The 23,444-nt window shown below is 39.7% G+C and overlaps 1 protein-coding gene across 1 annotated transcript in view; it reads left to right on the forward strand.

Moving 5' to 3' along the window:
* The first annotated feature begins 22,322 nt into the window (after positions 1 to 22,322).
* LOC143710765 (uncharacterized) overlaps positions 22,323 to 23,444 on the forward strand; it is a 59,262-nt gene continuing 58,140 nt past the window's right edge. The window contains exon 1 of the mRNA XM_077201906.1: positions 22,323 to 22,473. Within this exon, the coding sequence (XP_077058021.1) occupies positions 22,410 to 22,473 (64 nt within the window). The 5' untranslated portion in view covers positions 22,323 to 22,409. The remainder of the gene's footprint in view (positions 22,474 to 23,444) is intronic.

Below are 23,444 nucleotides of genomic sequence, written 5' to 3' on the forward strand. Positions count from 1 at the left end.
TTAATCTGTGACACAATCTGTTTGAATCTAAGCCTCCATCCTTCTTTGGAACAATGAAGTAACGGCTGTAACCCCCTGACTCCCTACTGGGAGGAGGAACCCTTTCTATAGCCTCCTTTCGTAGAAGAGTCTGTAATTCTTGCTCCATAACTAGAGCCTGCTCGGGGTCCACCACTGTAGGGAGAATCTGGGCGGAAGAACCCTTTCTATAGTAAGCAGGTCCCAATGAGATATATTTGGCAGTAGCTTACATTAAATATATACTCATCTGATCTTTGAGGAGTAATTTAATTCTGAGGAAAGAAATGGTGAATTCCCGGGGGGAAATGGATAACAGCTCATTATATGGTGCCCATCTCCCTTCGGTGCCCTCCATCGAGTTCTAGTCTCAGTGTCTGACTCGCAGAAGGAGGGTTTAAGAGGGGTCAGTTCCGTTATCTCCTGCCGGTCATTCCTGAAACGGATGACCCGCAGGATATAACAGAACTGACCCCTCTTAAACCCTCCTTCTGCGAGTCAGACACTGAGACTAGAACCCTACAATGGCCTCGAGGCTTCAGGATACTGATCAGGGTTGGATATTAACCCAGTGTTTTGTGTGAGTACTGTCTGAGTGTTTGAGTAATTTTTAGATCTGTACAGCACTTTGGCCAACTTGAGTTGTTTTTAAATTTGCTCAACAAATAAAAGTTGATTGATTGATTGATTGATTGATTGATTGATTGATTGATTGATTGATTGATTGATCGGTGTCCCATTTTCAATTGTGATGGTATTCAGCACTCGTGATCGTGTGATGTTGCTTAACTGTATCATATGTTATAAATATAAAAACTCCACATGATTTTTTTAACCGCTGTATTTTCATTAAGTTTCTTTGTGTGAACTGCGCTCTTTGTTTCCATTTCTCCTCATGAGGCTGTGAGAGCCTCAACAGCACAACCTTGTTACCATCAGACAGTCAGCGGCTGTTTGCGGATTGTTTGGCAGTTTGAATGTCGGCAGATACTTTTTAATGATAATAATTTAAAAATTAAAATACATTTTAAATGTACAAATATTGTATGTAAACAACAATATTCCACGTTTAGAAAAACATTTTTATTAAGACTTATGAAAATAATTCTCCATCTATTTCTAGGTGTGCCAGCTGCCACTGTGGCACACCCTGGCACACCCGTGGCTACGCCTATGCCATGACAACTGGCTAGGGGTGCCGCAGAATCTCAGCTTTTTTCCAACTTAAACAGCGGATAAACATAACTATCCTACCATATAATATTTCTTTACAGCATGTATTTTTAGAAAATATATAAAAACACCAACATATGAGCATGTCCAAACGAATATAAATAAGCGAAACAACAATGATATACCGCTGTCACAGTGTCTGGTTTGTGTTCCCTGGGTTGTCACTTGTGATGATGTTCGGCTGGATTCCCCTCGAGTGTCTCTAGTGACACACACACACACACACACACACACACACACACACACACACACACACACACACACACACACACACACACACACACACACAAACACACACACACACAAACACACACACACACACACACACATGAAACTTTCATCATATAGTCAGATGGGAAAACATATATTGCTGTTGTAGTTTTAAATTAACTATAACGTGTGTAATTATGTATCAAGCCGTATCTTTGTAATTCCTATGCTTTTTCATGTGTTGTCTGGTACCGATGTAAATCCCGCAGTTTATCCCAGCTGAATCCATATTGTATATTGTGCTGAAATGTATTTTACTATGTTTTATCATCTCTGGAGTAAAATTTAACGCATTTCTGTCACTGTCATAAAACATCTAAATGACCTACGTGACAGGACAAAAGAAATTCTGCCCGCCAAAGTTTCGTTGAATGTCATTGGCCAGGGCTCCCCACAGAGGTGTGGACTTCAGTTCCGTTAAGAGAACTGACACCCCTGCCTCCTCTCTCTCTTACCCTCTAACCTATCCTAGCATCATGTAACGGATCCATGATTCCCCCTCAGGGGATCTTTTCCTTTGTTTCTTTAAGTTTTTATTTGTCCATTTCCGAATTCTCCTTTGTTCATTTCCACCGACGAGTGACGTGAACTTAGCCTGAATTGTTTATTTGGTAATTTACATCAGAGACCGTTTAAACCTTCGTTTGAAAGTGCGTGCTCCAGACCATCTGCAGACCACGTGACTCTCCCACGGAACAAATCCACATGCCTTCGAAGCAGCCACACAACGAGCAACTGTGCAAGTATATATTCGTATTGAGCCTTCAGAGCTTTAAGATGTGTTTTTCCGTGTTGTCTCTCAAAGGTTTTAAGGTCTGTAATTTGCCACTGATCCTTTCAGATTATCTCTCTCTCTCATTCTCTCTCTCTCTTTATTGATGCATTCTCTTTCATTATGTCGTTGCCATTATTGTGTTTGTAAATACATTTATTGTTTGTTATAACCGGTATACGTAACTTTGCCTTTATTAAATGCATTGTATTCATTTATTGATTCTGTCCTATGCTCATACAAGTCACTTTAATGTATAAGATCCAAAGCTACGTGCTTTACAAATTTACTGATAGCCTAATTAAAGAATCGTTATGGAACAGGAAAGTTGTTTCTTCTGGCCAGAGAAATAGCTTCTCCTGGAAGCCTATAAAGTAAGATAATTTGGTGAGGTTTGATTGAGATCGAATGATCAGGCTTTTGCTGGACAAAAAGATGATTCGGTCACAAATTAATCCCCTTAAAGATTATCCCGACGATCGATCTATGATAGGCATAATTGATATATTAAATAGTTAATTATAATCCGTTTTGATTAAGTATTGATATACAATTGAGCTAATTTTAACCTGTCTGTAAAATATATTCTACATATGCAATTAATTATAATCCTTTGTGGTTAATTGCCTAAGTACATATATGAATGCAGATGCAGGGAAAATATTATCCCTTTTTGGGAGATTTAACATGTATGATTATCTGGGTCAAACCCGTATGAATAATTATTAATTGTGAAATTACTCATTTTGAATACCTATCCCCAAAGCCTGACCCAGGTATTTCGTTACAACTGCCTTCCTTTGGACTGTTCACGCACACACCCTGAACTGATTACGCACACACCTGTTTCCATTGATCACTCTCAAACCTGCATCTAGTTCCACACGCAGCTCCACACACATTTATACTCCACTCTCACTATCACCCAGTTGCGAAGTCTTGTATTACTGTTGTGAGCATTACCGAGCGTTTTCCCTGTCTAGTCTGTTCCAGTCTGTGTATCTGACCTATCGCCTGTTTCCTGGATTTCGTCTCGTCAGCCGCCTGCCTCTGACTTCCCGCCTCGTTACCGGACTCTGTGTTTTGCCTTGTCTCCTATACTGTGTCTGCTGTCTGTGACCATTGCCTGTCTGACTACCCTGTAAATAAACTCACGCTGCATTTGGATCCCTCTGAGCCTGGTGTTTCATGACATCACTAGAGGTCCTCGCTCTCACATGGTGTCTTTCACGTTTGACTTCAACTCCCAGCAGTCTGTCACTCATCAGTTCATTGCACTCAGCTGTTTCCCATCACCTTGTTAGTTGTGTGTGTATATATACCCTGTCTGTTTTAGTGTTTATCACGGAGTCGTTGCCGAATGTCACTTACACTTCTGAAGTCTGTTTCCTCGCCTGTTCTTGTTTTGTTTCTTGTTTATTTGTTTATTGGACTGCTAAAATGGATTTTGACCCCTGCATGGATGACTATGAGTTGGATTGCCCTGACAATAAATTTGCTACATTTGGATCCACCTGTTTCTCTGTGTGTTCCCGTGACAGAACGACTCCGTCAACAAATGGGTCCAGTAGCATGAACATTTTGCAGGGCTTTGCTTTATGGGCCCGCCAGACTGAGGAAGCCATGGCGCTCAAATCCCCTAAACGCCCTTCCATTGATGACAGAGAGTCTTTTAGGCCTGGCCAGATTTTCGGGGACTCGAGGAGGCCGTAGGAGAGGAGGTGCTAAGAGTGAGCCCCATCCCACTCTCCACTTCGGTATGCCTTCGACCATGGGCAGGTGATGCTCAGCCCAGAGCTCCCTTCACCGCTGGTTCCGGTGGTCCCTGTTCCGGTGGTTCCATTTCCGGTGGTCCCGAAACAGAGGAGGAGAAGAAAGACACCGTGAGAACGAGGACCTCTAGTGACAACCCAGGGAACACAAACTAGACACTATGACAACCGCCCTTTGTACTGGTGCGCACTCGATTTTATATTTCACGCAGAGATTGACAGGATGGGGCAAAGATGGAGCTAGCCTTCTCATCCCTGGCATAGGCCTACGTGAAAAACAAAAAAGGCAGCACCTGTCAGTGGAGCACAATCTATGAGATGCACTATCCTCGATCTACTCCCGTATCAAGCAGCTGTGCTCGCAAAAGCAGGCAAATGTATCCCATTAAAATGTCCGTGACACAGTTCCACGCACAGATATTTTAGTTTCATTTTTAAAGTTATAAGGTCAGGTTTTAACAAAGCAAATGAAAAACTAAAGAAAAAATTTAATTGGAGTTGTTTATTATTATTTAAAGAGTTAAGTATCAATTTTTAAATGCGTTTTGTTCCAATGATTCCCACATAAAGTAATTGGTTCAAATCACTTACTGAAACAATCGTTGTCATTGAATACACTTGTCTGTTATAAATGAGTTTGAACGTTCTTGTTCAGTTTTATTTATTTTGAAGATCTGAGGTGAATTGTTGCTTTCAGTATGTCTATAAAATAAACAAAATGATATTCAAATTCACACAGACGCTTTTAACATTAAATAAAGCACATAAACAGTACCTGAGATGATAATACTTTCTGTTGTTCCAGCCACGACGTCGCAGAAATAGAAACCGTTTCTAAAATAGAATTATCGCGTGTCACCGTCATGGCTGGTTAGAACAAAAACTACAGGGACCAGACAATGTCGGAGCCCACAAAGGGATATCTAGAGGTTTGGGCCCTTCAGGGGACAAGACCTCTTATCAAATAGAAAGAACTCATGCCGGCAGTGCTGGAACTTCTAGATAATAAAATCGTACAAATGTGGACGGCGAAGACCAGCCTGCCGTCGCACAAATGTCTTTGTGTCGGGAGGGAGGTCGAGGCTGGATAAGCCTCTTGGCTCCTTTAAGCGCACGACCAGGTCGTTCCTTCCCAGGGACTGGCCAGCGACAGGAGCATGGAAGGCTGCTATGGCCGCCACGTATACTTTGAGCGTGGAGGGGGTACGACCCGAGTCCAGCAGCCCTTGAAGAAAAGAGAGTACCAGTGGTACTGTACACCACACAAGTAGGGGTCAAGGTTCCGAGCTGCACACCAACCGGTAAACAATGACCATTTGAGGGCGTAGAGGCATCTAGTTGATGGAGCTCTAGCCTCAGTGATAGTGTAACAAAAAAATACCGCGACATTCAGTGGGGTCAATATGACCGCCTATGGCCGAAATAGGTAAATATGTTCATTTGTTTTTGTTTTTTTGCCTTATGCTAATTTATATGAAAATTTTTTTAAATGAAAATACAGACACTTTTAGGAAAAGTCAGGTACCAGCAGGATTTTATTTATTTTTTCAAGTTATTGCAGATATAAAATTCAAAACGGTCAAAATGACCGTCATGGCCGTTCTAGTGTTAAGTACTTGTGCTTTTTCTTTATATACTAGTACCTTTTTAAAAGATACTAGTAGTTATTCATTAGATACTACATGCCCACTCAAGTTACAATGACGAACTGCAGTCAGGTCGAGACCACGATGAGGACAACGAGCATGCAGATGAGCTTCACTGAGACGGTTTCTAACAGTATGTGCAGACATATTTTGGTTATGCAAACCGATTGTTGCAGCAGCTGTCCGGGTGGCTGGTCTCAGACGATCTTGGAGGTGAAGATGCTGGATGTGGAGGTCCTGGGCTGGTGTGGCTACACGTGGTCTGCGGTTGTGAGGCTGGTTGGATGTGAAACGCCTTTGGAGACGGCTCATGGTAGAGAAATGAACATTCAGTTCACGGCCAACAGCTCTGGTGGACATTCCTGCAGTCAGCATGCCAATTGCTCACTCCCTCAAAACTTGCAACATCTGTGGCACAGTGCTGTGCGATAAAACTGCACATTTTAGAGTGGCCTTTTATTGTGGCCAGCCTAAGGCACACCTGTGCAATAATCATGCTGTTTAATCAGCATCTTGATATGCCACACCTGTGAGGTGGATGGATTATCTCGGCAAAGAAGAAGTGCTCACTAACACAGATTTAGACACATTTGTGAACAATATTTGAGAGAAATAGGATTTTTGTGAACATAGAAATAGTCTTGGATCTTTGAGTTCACCTTATGAAAAATGGGAGCAAAAACAAGTCTTGCGTTTATAATTTTGTTCAGTCAATAAAAATGGCCTTGTGCAATTCAGTCCAATGCCTGTGTTATCTCTCTTTGATATGTTGTTGGTTTATTAATATTCAACATTTTATTTGCATACTGATTATTTTAAATAGTACTAGTATCTATTAAGGTAAGGATATCTTTGATCTAAAATGTTACTAGGAAACTGAAAAATAAGCACTAGTAGCTAATGAAAATAGATACTAGTAGGTTATAAGGATTAAATAAACTTGTCTCCCGATTCTCTCTCCCGTCACATACCTTGCTGAACCACGCCCCCCTTGCCACACACACACACACACACACACACACACACACACACACACACACACACACACACACACACACACACACACACACACACATTAATTCTTGTTAGAATTAAATTGCAAATGTGTTTGTCGAAGATTAATTTTAGCATTTAATTCAGTCAAAAGTATATAAAAACATAAAATATACTTTTCCGACACATACTTAACTGCAGAGACTTAAATGATATACACTATATGGTACAGTATGAGTGTCCTTCAGTCTCTTATTCCTATACTGAATCAAGATTATCCCTTATTTTCATTTGCTGAAATTGGCACCCTGTACTAACTGCCCTGTTTCAACAGAAAACACACAAAAAGAAAACTTTTTTTTCCTGTCACACCACGACATGTCCAGCAGAGGGAAACCAAAACTCACAAGACCAAACTCCTCCTGACTCCCTGGTCCTTCATTATTAGTTCAGTGAGATCACCTGTGCCTGACTATAAGTTCTTCATTTGTTTTATACCTTTGATCAGTCTTGTGCCTTGTCCAAATACCCACACTTGAGTTCTTTGCACTTGACCACTTTTCTACTTGCATGACATATTTCCTCTATTTGGCCGAAGTCTTCAAGTAGGCGTAAAGACTACCAATGTGTGTAGAACTTTTGATTACTCGATAGTGTAGGCTTGCATTAAATGCATCTGAATCCCTAATGCCTGCTACAGACTGTGCGATTTCGGCAATCCGATAATATCATTACAAATCACACTGTGTGACAAGGATCTAATAAACTTGAGTACATCATGTATGTAGACACAAGTTATAGAAGAATAAAACTACGTCAGCATGCGCTAGTGGTAAACAAATAAAACAAGATCAATCGCACTTTGGCAGTTGAGGTTTTTAGTGTATATGCGCTGAAAAAAATAAGAGAATATGGACGCGGTCGTGGCCGATTTTGCAAATGGAGCTTGAGGTAAGTAGTTTTAAGTTTTACTGGCATGTTGCGTTGATCAATAGACAATTTCATTCTTATTGGCTAGTCAGTAGATGTAGGTCGTAGCAGCAAACACATTGTAAGATGATCATGCTAAATTTATGATACTGTCAGAAAATGATAGCAGGCTATCATTGGTAGCAAGACCGTGACGACAGTCTTTGAGCCTCTTTCACTGTATGACACAGGACCACCGTTTAAAAAGAGCCACGATTGATCATCTTTCGTCTGGGACAGCCCAAAATCCAACAATGTGTACCAGGCATTGGAGAAACATAGGCTGCGTTTACAGTTGTCATTAACATGCGACCACATACACATTGAAAAGACAAGTGTAAACGCGCTTCTGATGGAAATGTTATCCAATCAGCGTGTCCAGGTTCGGAGGGAGTCGAGGACGCATTATGATTGAATCTCAGTGTAATGTAAGCGCAATCCAGCAGCGTGTCTGCATTCACACAAACCCCACACAATTATTATTTTTTTCGCAGGAAAGTGAGAGCTGATCTGTTATCCAGATACAAAAGCCACTTGATGTGGACAGGTGTAAACGCACCGTGTCCTGATGATCCGATTATGATCCGATCTGATTGATTGGATCACGGTGATCGCATGTTAATGCCAAGTGTAAACGCAGCCTCAGAAACCATCCGATCATGTGATCATGTCAATCCGTGTGGCAACTGATTATATTGGAATATTGCAATGACATCGACTTTTTAAAAAGGTATTAGGGCTTGTTTCAAAATCTTTTTGTATTGAAGGGGGTAGCAGTCAGGGTTACTGAACTGCTAAAACTGCTAACTGCTACTAAACCACTAAACTGCTCTTTGCCCTCTTAATTGAACATCTTGCAGAGTCTATAAGGCAATATGATCTTTTTTTTGGAATAAAGGTAGGAGATGAAGAGCACTGGCTTTCTCTTTATGCAGATGATGTGTGTGGACCATCTCACGGAGGAGCTTCGGAAGCATAAGGCCACTTTTCCACTGCATGGTACGGTTCGGTATGGCTCAGTACAGCTCACTTTGGCACTTTTCCACTGCATGGTACAGCTCACTTCGGCTTGCTTTAAATGGTACCACTTCTGTTGAGGTTCCAAGCGTGCCGTACCGATACTAAAATTGTGACGTGAAAACACAACAGATCACTGATTGGTCAGAGAGAATCGTCACTACTACCAGCATCATTGGATTTGCAACACGAGACACCAAACCCGCTAGATCTATATAGTCAGCAACAGCCACCGCAGTATTATTTGTTCGCACAATTTTTATTAAACGACTTAATTGAAAAAAGAAAGAAATAAACTTGAAAAAAGAAATGTCTGAATCGTGGTGACTGGTCAGTAGGCGAGGTGCAGACGTTCCTCTCTTTGGTAGCGAGAGCTGGATATTGTGACCAGAAATGAAAAAGTTTTTTTAGCAACTTTAATGAGCAGTCTATAATCCCACCCATTTTGAAGCGGTAGTAAACTGTAGTGGAAAAGTGAGCCGAAAGTGCCATAAAAGAAGGAGCGACGACAGTGAAGGACGAGAGAGGTCCAGGCCTGGACATTTATGTTATGTTTTGGTTTAAGAGTGTGTGTAGCCCGTTATGGGCTGTTTCCTGTACTTTTGTTTTGCATTTATTTATTTTGGAATTAAAGTTTTTGAACGTTGGCCGGATTCTGCCTCCTCCTTCCCTCATCAACATTGCTACAATGCGCTGCTGTTAGAGATGTAAAGTACTGGCGTTACGTAATTGAGTAATTTTCTACTTTTTTAAGTTGTTTTTAAAATCTGTAATTTTACTTTTACTAAAGGACGTTTTGTTTGAAGTATTGTACTTCGCTACATTTGAAATTATATCCGTTACTGAGTAAAAAATAATACAAGGGAGAAAAAAAATCACACTCCGGAAACTACTGCATTGATTGAAGGGCGGCAGAACAAACACGCAAAAAAGGTGACGCAGACCCAGCTGAAGCTGAAAGTGAAGCGCCCTTGAATTCTTATGAAGCGAATTGTGGCCAGTATGGAAATACTTTGGATGTAGAAAAAAGTGTGGTTGTCCTTGAGGAGATATCCAATTTGCAAAAAATGTGGACACAAAGTGGCTGCAAAAGGAAGATACATAGGACACCATCCCTGCAGATAAAGGTATGTCCCGATTATAACGTAAGGCCGAATGATTTACGTGATGCAGAGGGAATCCCGGAATCCAGTCATGAAAATGGAATTTACATAACGCAAAAGATGTCACATTGAACACTCAAAATGATGGATGGATGAATACATGGAAAGTAGAACTGTGCAATAATTCCAATCGCGACATGGTCTGTGAATATTTAAGTGCAAAAATACTGCTGTGTAAATATATAACCTGCTTTTTCTGCGTTTCTGTGTGAATCGGCGTGAATGAGCTACTCCACTTGGTCTAAGTTACTACATAGGCTACTCAAGTACATGCTTGTTTTCAGCTTTGAAACAGGTCTTCACTAAAACCCGTCAAAATAAAAGTTTGGTTTAACTAGGAGAAATTATGACAGAAATGTATTACTATTGTAGGCATACAATGGAACATACTCCTCAAAATAATAATAATAACAACAACAACAATAATAATACAATTTATTTAAACATTATTTAAGGAATATATTTTTTGTCCATTGTTTAATTTAGTAAATCTGTTTTTGCAGCTCTTCCCCAAAAAATAAAAAGACACAAGTTTAAATTTTCATTTGATTACCACCGTTTTTGATAATATATTTGGATTAAATCATAAAAAGAAACATAAATTTTCTGAATAAAATAAATTTCATAGCACTATATTATTCTTAAACATTTTAATAAATTATTAATGTTAAAAATAAGTTGTTAATCTAATTCATTATCAATTATTGAATTTAATTGATTCGTTTTATTGAAATTTTAATAAACAAAACAAACAAATGGTTTCAAGTTTGTTATAATAAAAGCATTCGTTCAACCCCCAAAAAACCTGTTTTCTTTAATTTAATTGTCATTTAACTGATGATAATAATAATAACCATATTTATTATTTAATAATACCGTTTATTTATTTAATAATTGATTAATACTGTAAACTGTGATATTTTCTGAGACGTTATCATACTGTGAAAATCTCATACCATTACAACCCTACACGGGAGAGTCCCCCACTCCACCCACTGTTAAAAAACTCAGTAACTTTTACTCTGAGTCAATTTTAAATGAGCTACTTTTTACTTTTACTTGAGCATATTTTTAGACCGGTAATTTTACTTGTACTTAAGTCAAATTTCATTGAAGTAGTAGTACTTTTACTTGAGTAGAATATTTTATTAGTCTTTCCACCTCTGGCTGCTGTATACTTATGAGCTCGAAAAATCCATTCCTGCACCCTTGGAATGTATCTCATGTTGTAGCAGTAAAATTAACATATCTAAATCTATGGCACTCATTTTTTAAAGCACCTTCAGATGCGTCATCTTATAAAATCTCTGTCTAATGAAACCAAAAAATAAGGGAGGTGCTGTTTCACCAAATTTTCAATTTTATTTCTGGTCAGTGCAAGTGAAGCACACAGTGAGTTGGGATAGCTAAAAGACTGATTCTATGTGGCTTTACATGGAAACAATGGCTTGTGCTCCCCTCCCAATAAAGTTTACAACAAATATTAAAAAGCTCAAATGAATTTCAGTAAATTTCATAATTTCAAAAACTCTTTTGGCATGAATAGATGTCAAAACATATCTTAAAAAACAACTTGACCTCATCCCTCATTATCCCTCGTTATCCCTCATCTCTTTTAACCCTGATTTTCCAGCTGATCTGCATAACATTTTTCGGCCTTGTCCAAATAAGGGATCACTCAAATATATTGCTTCTTTCTAGGTAATTCCTTAAAATCATTCTAACAATTGAATCAATACAACCAGGGGCGTAGCCATAATTTCAAAAGTGAGGGGGACAGAATGTCAAGTGTAATACCAGTTTTATTTTTCTTCAGAGTTTTGTTGACAGATTTTTGCTTAATTGGCTTAATATGCTATTTATTTTAAAGCAATAAAGCAGAAAAAAAGAAAGAAAGTTGTCCAGTACTTTATATTGCACATGCAGGGTTTTCCCCTGGCTTAAAATGAGGCGAAGTCGGCAAAATCCTGATCATGTATTTTAATAAGATAATAAAATGTGTATTTTTCATAGACCATCATATAGTCTACTGTTTTACCACAGTATTTTCGTAGGTGGATCTCTGTACCTCTAGGGGGGTCCGGGGGCATGCCCCCCTGAAAGAATTTTTTTTACATTTTAAAGATAAATTGACTAATCTGGTGCACTTTGAGTGCCCCGAATCCGCTGTTAAAAATAAATAATCCAACTGCCCAAACATATGATATTCTCTGATTTAGATATCTGATCATCGCATTACAATTATTCAAATTATCAGTGTTAAGCATGATAATATGGTTAAATATCACACTGAAGCTGATTTAAAAATAACATTTACTTAAAATAAAAGTTCTTCTTTTGGCAAAATTACATTTTCTTACTAGCCTAAACAAAGTCTGTCTTACTAAACTAAAACTTTCCAATTGAAAACCTTCAAACTTCAAGCTTTTAAAACTACTACAAACTTTCCAGTTAGGCTTTTTCAAGAGAACTTAAAGTTTGTCTACAAACTTTTTTTAATCTAATTGTAAAGTGTTACCAAATTATGATAAACATCATGTACACATGTTACAACGCTGCCTGATTCAAGCAGATCGTGGCTGTTTATGCATGAAAATACAAATTCAGCATTAACATTCACCATGTTTATTCTAATTTGAAGGGCTTTGATAACATTTGTGTGAAAATAAAATGCATTACGAGTAAAAAAAGATATTTTTTTTTGGATAAAAAGATATGAAAAAGATATGAAAATATTGCATGTTTGTTCGGGTAGTGAATTTACAACAGAACCTGTTAATTATTCAACAAGAGAAATAGGCGGAGATGCGGAGTTATTCATCATTGTGCAACACAATTCGGATACTACATGACAACTTACTTACAGTGCTTGACTTTTTCGTAAAAAAGGAGTGAAGAGTTTTTTGCCATTTTGAACTCTATGAAAATGATGGATTCGGCGCGTGTCGTAAGCTGATGCACGAGTGACTGATTACCATGGAAACGTGAAAGTCATGTATAGACTATCCTTGACTCTTTTGATTTTAAATATCGATGTATACACACCCGTGAAAACCTCAGCTTGTCGTTGACACACTTGCCCTATGAAAAAGTGCAGGGACGAATTTACATTGTATAAAAAGTGGGGGGACATGTCCCCCCCGTCCCCCGCGTAATCTACGCCCATGAATACAACATACCGCAATCTAATTGTAAAAGTACCTTGAGATGCTCATTTTATAAAATCCCCATCTGATAAAAGCAAACTGAGATTTTAATGGACTTGTATTTTGTCACAAAGGGTTGCAAAATAAAGATGAGATAGGATCTAATCCCAAGCAGTTAAAGTTTTAGGTTACACTTTATTTCGATAGTCCACTTTAGACGTTCTACTAACTATAAGTAACTTTTCAACTACATGTCAACTAACTATCTGTAGTAGACTGTCAGTAGACAGTTTGGTTATGGTTAGGTGTTAGGGTTCGGGTTAGTAGAATCAGAGTTGACTTGTAGTTGCCAAGTTAATTATAGTCAGTATAATATCTGTTGGGGGACCAACAAAATAAAGAGTTTGCATATATTAAGCAGACAGTCTACTAATACTCTAATGAGAGTTAGTTGACATGTTGCTGCAAAGTTACTTATAGGTAGTAGAATGTCTAAAGTGCACTATCGAAATAAAGTGTTACCAAGTTTTATTAGCAGGGAACAATGAACATGAACCAACCAACCTAATCGCAACGAGAACTGACAAAGAACTGAAAGAAAAACACAGACTTTAAATATACAGACTAAAGCAATCAACAAAATGAATAATGAGTGAACTTAATTAGGCTAACTGACCACTGACGAGGTCAACATTCACAAGCATCTGCAGCTGACCGCTGTTACGTTTCTCGCTCTCTGCGTTGTGTACAAGAAGGACCAGGACACTGTTACTGCGGTTCACCAAAATGGGGATGTTTATTAACAGTCATACCCAGCATGGACTTCTCACCATCTGTGGATCAACATCAATAAAATTGATAAATCGCTTGTGGGCATTTCATGACAACATTCACCAGTATGATACAATACTAGTTAGTAGTTGATTAATGGCCCAAACCCTGTTAATACATACGGCCCACGCACAACACTATCAAATTCTTCATCCACGCATATAACATACAACAGAACACACTATACACTCTATATACTGTTTACAAGATGATTTTAAATCAATTTACACACTTTGCAAACTTAATTTGCTCTTAAATTGAAAAACGCTTACCTCTCCCCAGTGTGTGCAATGCGAACATGAAAGAGGCGCGCACACACTTCAAAATGGCACCAGGACAGCAGCAGAAAAAAATGTCAAAATAAATGAATCACAGAATCAACAAAAACAGGATAATCAAAATTCTTATTATTTTATTACTGATTTATTGCCGTTTTTCTTTGAGCAATTATATTGCTCAAAGAAAAACGGCAATAAATCAGTAATAAAATAATAAGAATTTTCATGAAAATACAACAATACATTAAACTTGGAATTCACCTATTATAAGTGAATTATAAGTGAATACAGTATACTGACTGTTGGAGTGGATACAGTGTTTGACTTCAACCTTAAACATTCTGGTTCAACCGGTATATCTAGCAAAGACATGTATACTGTTACTTTGGTCACCTCCCCAGGTACCTTCCTTTAAAACGTGGAGGTCTCAGGTTTTACATTACCTGTAAAACATTTTGTAAATGTATAATGTAATACATAATGTAAAAAACAGTTTACATTACCATTACTCCAAAAGTGACATTATACATAGCAATGAGGTCAACCCCACCTTACTCTTACTGTATATTGTGCGTTCCTTAGTAAAACTTGCTTTTTGCTCTTTAAAAAAAAAGAGTTTTGTGAATAGCTTTTAAGCTAAAACTCCTAGCTAGGAACTCTTATGAGGACTTCTATTGGTAAGATAAAATTATTTGTGAAAAAGTTCCCATGATCTTTTACTAGGAACTATTTTGAGCTGTGATATCAAAGACAGCAGGCAGAGCCAACTGTAACAACTCAATTTCATTCTCATTTCAATACTTTTTTGAAAGGATATTATAATGGAATATTTATGATTTATATAATTGTGATTCATATACAGATATTGTAGGAGTAGTAGAATGTTTCGGTGTTAGTCAGGAGCATTTAAGCACTGGAATCAGCTGAATAGTTCATAATATGCAAACTCCATCTTTTAAGAACAATACTATACTTACTTGGAATCTGTAACCATGAAGAATTTCTTGTTTATAATCAAACATATTCTACACTAACAGAAAACAATAGTCTGACATCATGGCACTGCTGACATTGTTTGAGCCAAATCATGCTTTCAGGATAACTTCTGGACAGTACCGGCCTCCATCTGCTTGAGCTCAAAAAAGAGCCATCATGGAAATTATTGGGGGCTTGGGGCAAAAATGCCACCCAAAAATCAAGATATATGGGCCAAAAATGTCCCTGTATGAGTTCATGTTTTTAATATTTAGGCCTATAACAGGATATAGAGGGCTGTTTTATATATCAGCACTGTAATATCAGCACGATTGCCTATTGATTTTATACAACAGTTCAATATACAAAAAGTTAATGTTAGGTGACTTTCATTTTAGACTTAGAACCACAACAGATTAACAGTAGAGCCAATGTGTGTCTCCGGGCAACTGAATGTTTTGAAGTAATCGTTTGACTGAATGATTGAATTACTCACTTGACAATGACTTGCCGCCACCTACTGGCAGTTATAGTTTCATAAAAAGATTTCCTCCATCGTTTTTATTGTCTATATTTATATCTCCCGCCTCCGGCTGATAAAATCATAGCTGCGATCCACCATGCAGCAAGAAAGACTGTCCGCACCTGCCCAGATATCAACTGAGCACAACGTAATTGTCATAATGCAGAAGGAGACAACACAGGTAAGTAGCGAAACACTGGTGTTTTATTATCAGGAACCGGAAGCATGACCAGGAGATAGTCAATGGTGAGTATAACTGCAGACAGTTTGTGGATAACTTAGCTTGATGATAACTGGTATCTTGGTGTGTTTTCAGAAGCAAATGGATGAACAGGACTCAGACAAGCTGACGGGTAGCGGCTGAAGACAGATGACAGAAGACAGGTACTGGAGACTGGAGACTGAAGACTGGAACTGGACGATGGCAGTAGCAGGTAAGTATAACAGGTAAGGAGTCAGTTAAGTGTCTGTAGTGTAGATGAGACCAGACAACTGGAGTGAGGATCGCGACTGCAGATATAGTGCAAGTGAGGATTGGATGCAGGTGCTGTGAGTCAGTAATTTGGTGTTTGTGATCGGATGGGCGGAGCTGGGTAATCTGTTGTTGATGGTGTTGCTGTTGGTGAGACTAATCCTGTGACAGTACTCCCTCCTCCAGGGATGGCTCCCCATGACCGCATGGTGCGACGACAGGGACGACCTTGACCTCTGGGAGCTGGGCGGTTAGGGCGTTCATTGTGGAACTGGCTGAGTAGGGATAAATCCACAATGAATGCCCTAACCGTCCCGTCGTCGGGAGTCGAGAATGGTCTGTACCCAATAGATAAGCTCCTCATCAGCGACATCCAGAGGAGTAAGAGGTACCTCGTCAACACCAGATTCTGGAGAAGAGGAGAACAGTGGGTCAGAGTAGGGTTTGAGGTGTGATACGTCAAAGGATAAAGAAATACGGTACTGTGAGGGAAGACTGAGCATGTAGGTGATCTGCCTCTGCACCGTGAATGGACCTATGTAGCAGGGACTCAGCTTACGGCAGGGCAGCCGAAAATAGATGTCCCTGGTCGAGAGCCAGACCTTCTGTCCCGGATGATACAGTGGAGTAGCAGATCGTTGTGCTTCAGCCTGGCTCTTGTGTCTTCGCACTGCCTGCTGGAGATTAAACATTTGTTGACAGCAGGAGCTTTCCGATGGTTCTCCATACCAGGGAAACAGAGGAGGCTGGTAACCGAGCATCCGTTGAAATGGTGTTAACCCATTGGGAGTTTGATGGAGGGAGTTCTGGGCATACCAGGTATGCCCAGGGAAGGAAACGGCTCCAGCTGTTCTGGTGTTGGTGGCTCTAGGACCGCCGGTATCTCCTGATCTCTTGGATCTCATGCTCATTCTGGCTGTTGGTTTCAGGGGGGTAACCTGACGAAAAGCCTACAGAGACTCCCAACAATCTGAAGGATTGCCAGACTCGAGATATGAACTGTGGTTCTCTATCCCATACTGTATCATCGTGGAGTCCAAAGTTATGGAACACGTGGTGAAATAACAGTTCAGCAACTTCCAGAGCCGTGGGCAAACCTTTCAAGGGTATGAGTTTACATGCCTTGGAGAACCAATCTTCCACGACGAAGGGGAGGTCAGGGTGGACCAGGATAGGAGCTGTACTGAACACGTCCTTCAGGCGTTAGAAGGCTTGTGTGGCTGGCTGGCTCTAGGACAGAGACTTGGGCCGATCTTTGAGGATGGATGTGAGTGGAGAACCGATGAGATTGAAGTTATTGATGAAGCGTCAGTTGAAGTTAGTGAACCCCAGGAAGTGCTCTAACTCCTTGACTGTGGTAGGTTAGGGCCAGGCTCGGATGGTTTCCACCTTCTTCTGGTCCATTTGAATGCCCTCCTGGTCGATGATATAAACTAGGAACTGGATGACGCTCTTGTGGAACTCTTCCAGCTTGAGATAGAGATATTGTTCTCTCAGCTTCTAAAAGGACATGCGTAAGGTGTTGGCGATGTTCGGCCTAGTTTTGGGAGTAGATGAGGATGTTGTCTATGTAGAAAATGACAAACTGATGGAGGAACTCCCGGAACACCTCATTCATATAACCTTGAAATATGGAGGGTGGCTTGGACAGTCCATACGGCTTCAGATGATATTCGTGGAATGCTGTCTTCTATTCGTTACCCTCACGTATGGGAATGAGATTGTATGCGCACCGCAGGTCCAGTTTGGTGAAGATGCGAGCTCCACAGAGTTGTTCCAAGGTGGCTAGGACCAGAGGAAGAGAATAGCTGTACTTCACCGTTTGAGCATTGAGGGTTCGATAGTCAATGCACGGCCGCAAGCCTCCATTCTTTTTTGCCACAAAGAAGAAGCTGGATGGGATGTAGAAGGTTGGATGAATTGCTGATGAAGTGCTTCCTCTATGTACTCCTCCATGGTCTTCTGTAGCCACAGGCAGCAGATCAATGGCACAGTTCCATGGCTGATGAGGTGGTAATTGGGTAGCCAGTTGTTTACTGAAGACATCCTGGAACGCCCGGTACTCCGAAGGGATTTCGGCCTTGCACTCGGTCTCAGGACTTTCGATGGACGTAGAATTGAAAGAGAGACTGGAAGAAGATGATGAGGGGTTCCGATTGGCAGGTACTGATAGTCTATTGTGAACTGGAGAAATGCAATCGTGGAAACAGGACTCACCCCATTGAATAATCTCTCCTGAATTCCAGTTGACTCAAGGTGCATGTCGTGACATCCATGGGCGTCCCAGGGTAATGTTCGCAGTGGAACCTTCCAGCACCATGAATGAGATCTGTTCCTGATGGAGACTGCCAATGCGGAGCGTCACGGTGGGAGAGAAATGACGGATGCGACCACGACCCATTGGTTTTCCGAGGATTGTGTTCACCTTTAATTCCTGGGAGCAGAGCTTCCTCTTGAGGTTGAGCCTTTGGAGTAGTTGGTAAGAGATGAAGTCCTCCGCGGAACCAGAGACGATGAGAGCTTGCACTGAAACGGAGAGTTTAGGGGTTATTACTAGCACTGACGTGCATGAGAGGTGCAATCATGGGCGGAAGTTGGATTGTACTCACCACTGTTCTTGGTTGTCAAACAGTAATGTTGGCGATCTGATGGCTATCTCACCCACAATACAGGCATAACTGATGGAGAATTCTCCTCTGAAACTCTGCATGAGTCAGGTGGTTTGGATCGATCTGCATGGGTTCTGGTGCTGGAAGGGTGACAGGTGGACAGAGGAAGCGGAGCTGGTTGGTCCAAAGAGCATTCAGTGAGGCGCTGAGAGATGTGGAAGGGTCGTTGAATGAAATTTTCTAGCCCGATGAAGTCATCGTAAATGACCATTTGGTGACGCACTTCAAATTTCAATCCTTGACGGAACGCTGTCAAGCGTTCTTTGTTCAGTGCAGTCTCATTCCAGCAGCTGGAGGCTGCTAGTGAGTCGTGGCCTAAGCCAGCTCGAGCTATTTATACAATGTGTTTTGTTGCACTTATTAGAAAAGAAGCATTCAAGCAACAGGAGGTGACAGTAACTGTTAGTTGTAACGCTGTTCAGATGTTATGGGAAGAAGGAGGCGGGAACCGGCGAACATTCAGTAATTTAATAACAAAATAATTAAACAAATGCAAAACGAAAGTAAAGACACGATGGAGTCTTTACACATAACAAAACAAACAACACAACATAAATCCAGGCCTGGCCTCTCTCGATCTCTACTGTCGTCGCTCCTCATTTTATGCTTCCGCTCCTCCGTGAGAGATACGAGACCGGTGTGTCGTGCAGGTGGCGCTCATCAGTAATCATGCCACCTGCCTCGTGCCGCTCTCTCACGGCCCTCGTCCTGCTCGCCACATTAGTGTTTTGTATCTTTTTCTCATTTGATTTAAGTGCAGTTGTAGTTACTAGGAAAACGTGTTTGTTTACTGTGCTCACAAGCTGAAATCTCGTGGTGAAGTCTTGTTTGTTCGCGCTTAGTCACATGGTAAACAGTTTCTTTAGTGAGTCGTGGCCAGCTGTATTCAATAATGACATTTCAGGTGAGTGTGAAGCTAGTTGTACACCGCGGCAGCCCTCGTGTGAAGCCCTCATCATGTGAAGACCAAAGAGTGTAAAGACCAACGAATCTACCTGCGGGACTCCACCGAGCAAGGACACTGACAAGGCACTTGAGTATTATACACAGAGTTGCTTGTGATCCCGGCCAACCCAACACTACACTACACCACAACTTCTCCATTCAGCTAGGTTCGTCATCCAAAACTCCATCAGGGTCAGCCAGGAACCTTGGAGTTGTGATTAATGATCAATTGAACTTTACAGACCACATTGCTAGAACTGCCCGGTCCTGCAGATTTGCCTTATACAACATCAGGACGATTAGTCCCTTCCTATCAGAGCATGCTACACAACTCCTTGTCCAAGCACTTGTTCTATCCAGACTGGACTATTTTAATGCTCTCCTGGCTGGTCTTCCAGCTTGCACTATCAAACCTCTGCAACTGATCCAAAAATTCTGCAGCTAGAGTGGTCTTTAACGAGCCGAAGAGAGCACACGTCACTCCTCTCCTTACAAAATTGCACTGTTTGCCAGTTGCCTATCTCTGACTTTTGCCAACAGAACAACCACTGGCTCTGCTCCCTTTTACCTCAACTAAATACTTCAGATTTACGTGCCATCCAGAAACTTGCGCTCTGCAAGTGAACGCCGTCTTGTGGTGCCATCTCAAAGAGGCACAAAATCTCTTTCTCAGACCTTTACATAGACTGTTCCCTGCTGGTGGAATGATATGCTCAACTCAACCAGAGCGGCTGAGTCCGGAGCCACTTTCAAGAAACGGCTGAAGACGCATCTTTTTCGGCAACACTTGATCCATTAATACTAACACTTTATCTTCTATTCTATATCTATTTTCTCAACAACAAAAAAATTCACTGCAAAGCTCGACCAGAGAGAAATTAGATCATGTAGCCGATCTTTGCGCGCTATGTGGTGAACAGCTGAGGTTGCATCCCAAAGTAGAGAGAGCACTGTAGAAGAAACCCTCTGCATTCCTACGCCTCACCTGTGTATGTGTATCCAGCCATGGGACCGGCAGAGGCAGACAGCGAAGTAGGCGGTATTGTGGGATTCAGTAACTGACGAACAGCTTGTACGAGTTTGGCGAATAAATCTGGCTGAGGATACCCGCTAGCTTCAGCGGTACGCGTGATTTTTTTTCCCAAACCACTTCAGCGGAAATCCCGCCCTGCAGCCGATTCTAAAGTTTTCATTGGTCATGTCAATCACTGTACTGATTGCCTACACCAAACACTGATCCCTAAACCTACCCGTCACTGTAACCTAAACCAATGAAATCGGCTGCAGGGCGGGATTTCCGCTGAAGTGGTTTGGGAAAAAAAATCACGCCAGCGGTACACTGCGTGGCGGTCTGGTCTTCTGTCATAATATAGAGAGAGACAACTCAGGTATGAGATAAGGATAAACTTGTCCAAGCTTTCGCAGCACTTCCTTATCGGAAAGCCAAATTATAAACATCAAAATCAGAGTTGATGTAGTCTCTTTGTTGATAGGCTACCTCCTGATATAGCTTATTCATATTCATATTGTATTAAATCACTTATCTAATCCCTGTTCTCTAATTTTTATTTCTTTGCTCTCATGGCCTGGTCATTATGCTGTCCATGGTGCTCACTGAAGGGCTGAGAGAGTGACAAAGATTGAATGTTGATTTTGGACGTAATTGTAATGCAGGTTAGTGGTATATAGAGCGCATTTAGACTATTAAGAGTGAAATAAGAGTTAAAAGTGTTAAACATAACAGAGATAATAGAGTAATTGCAATTGCATTGCATACATTGCTTGTTTGAAAATCGCCTACGAATTACAAGGCAGCCTCTGCTTCTGGAATGCAAGGACCCAGAATTATATCAATAGAATTTATATTTGTTATTAAAACAAAACCATGCAGGAATTAAACAGTAGACATACAGGTTTCTCCACTCCAACTAGACAACCAGACAATCAGATGGAAATCTGAACAGTTTATTAACACTTTACTAAAAGGTTCAGTTTGTTAACATTGGTTACTACAATAACTATGGTGAACTATGAACAATAGCACAATGTTCATTTTAAATATGCTAATTCTTAAATTCTTTCATTTATTTAGAACACATTAATTCATGTTATTTGTTTCATTTAATTTAATTTGCTAACTTTAAAAGGTCAGTCCATTTAAAATCATTATGAATCTGGCCTGACTAATTATTCTACTGAGAGTTAGTAGACATGCAGTAGTAGAATGTGTTAAATGGACCATTAAAATAAAGTGAAACGGAACCTATTTCCACTATAAAGAACCTTTTGTGGAATGGAAAGTTTCCATGGATGTTAAAGGTTCTTCATGAAACCATTAATGCCGATAAACAACCTTTTTAAGAGTGTACACAATAATACAAGACAGATTCATTTACACTGTGAAATTATTCAATCAGTTATTTGCTATTGTTAAGACACTATATTTAGTTGGGTGAATCTATTTAATATTTTATATTTATGTTGATATAAATGATTAGTTTAATAATACAAAAACAAATATTTCTGAACACACACTGCCCCACACTGAGAACCGGTTATATTAGTATAAAATAATTGGTAGGTGGGGATTAAGGACAGCATTTGTCTGATGTCAAAACCAGTCCTCTGTCAGTGTCAATTTAAGAAGATGATCAGTCATTAATGTTGCTTCACAAAGTGGTATTTTTTTCGCTTTAGGTTCGTTAGCAAACTATTGAATGATGTATCGATTTATTGTATTTGCTGGAATGACTTTACTGCTTAGTAGATCAATACTAACAGGTAAGAGGTCTATTTATATCTAAATATGTGAGTATAGTGTATGTGATGTAAATTATTTAATCTAAATACTTTGATGCAAAAAAGCACAATGCATGTGTATATTTATTATTAATAAATATGTATGCATACAATATACTGCATATAAATGAATTATGTCGAGGTGACAAATAAAACATTAAAAAAATAATATATATATATATATATATATATATATATATATATATATACTGACACCCTAAATGTATAATTGTATTATTTTTTGTATGCTTAACAAACAATGTATTCTATATATATACTTTTACCATTTCTAAATTATCTATTTTTTGTCAAGACTGCAAAAAAATTATACAATCACCATTAGGTTGCCAGTTATAAAGGAATTCAAATTCTGAGAACAATCTGAATCAGGATCTGCTGATTTGCATATATTTTGCACTTATTTATCTGAACAGTGAAGTGTTGAATCGGTGTTGATCTGAATAGTGAAAATGCTGGTAGTGTTTAGTCAGTAAATCATATGATGTTGAGTCATAACAGAACTACTTTTTCTGTGAATGTAAAGTAAAATATGCACATCAAAGAATAACACAAGCCATTTCTGAAACAATTGCTTATTGTCAATACATCTTGTTCTTATATTTATTTATTAAATTACTACATATTGTATTATTTTTACGGGTGATCTGTGTTTGTTTCTGTTTGGGGTTGGTTTTGTCATGTTTTATATTCCTGTGTTTCAGGTGGGATCAATAGTTTTTCATTGATTTGATTATCAGTTGCATTTGTTCATTTTGTGGATTGATTGTGTATTTAAGCTCTTTGTTTCTTTCAGTTTATGGTCTGTTCTCGTTGGATTACGTTGGTTGTTCTGTTCCTGGTCAATCTAGTATCCTGATAATTTTGTTTTGAGTTCATGTTTAATAAATTCTAAAACTGCTGCGATTAGATTCTGCTCTTTTCTCTTTGTTATT

This window comes from Siphateles boraxobius, unplaced genomic scaffold (genome assembly GCF_051911475.1).
Source record: "Siphateles boraxobius isolate OS27281-9 unplaced genomic scaffold, OSU_SipBor_1 118, whole genome shotgun sequence".
NCBI classification, from domain to species: Eukaryota; Metazoa; Chordata; class Actinopteri; order Cypriniformes; family Leuciscidae; genus Siphateles; species Siphateles boraxobius.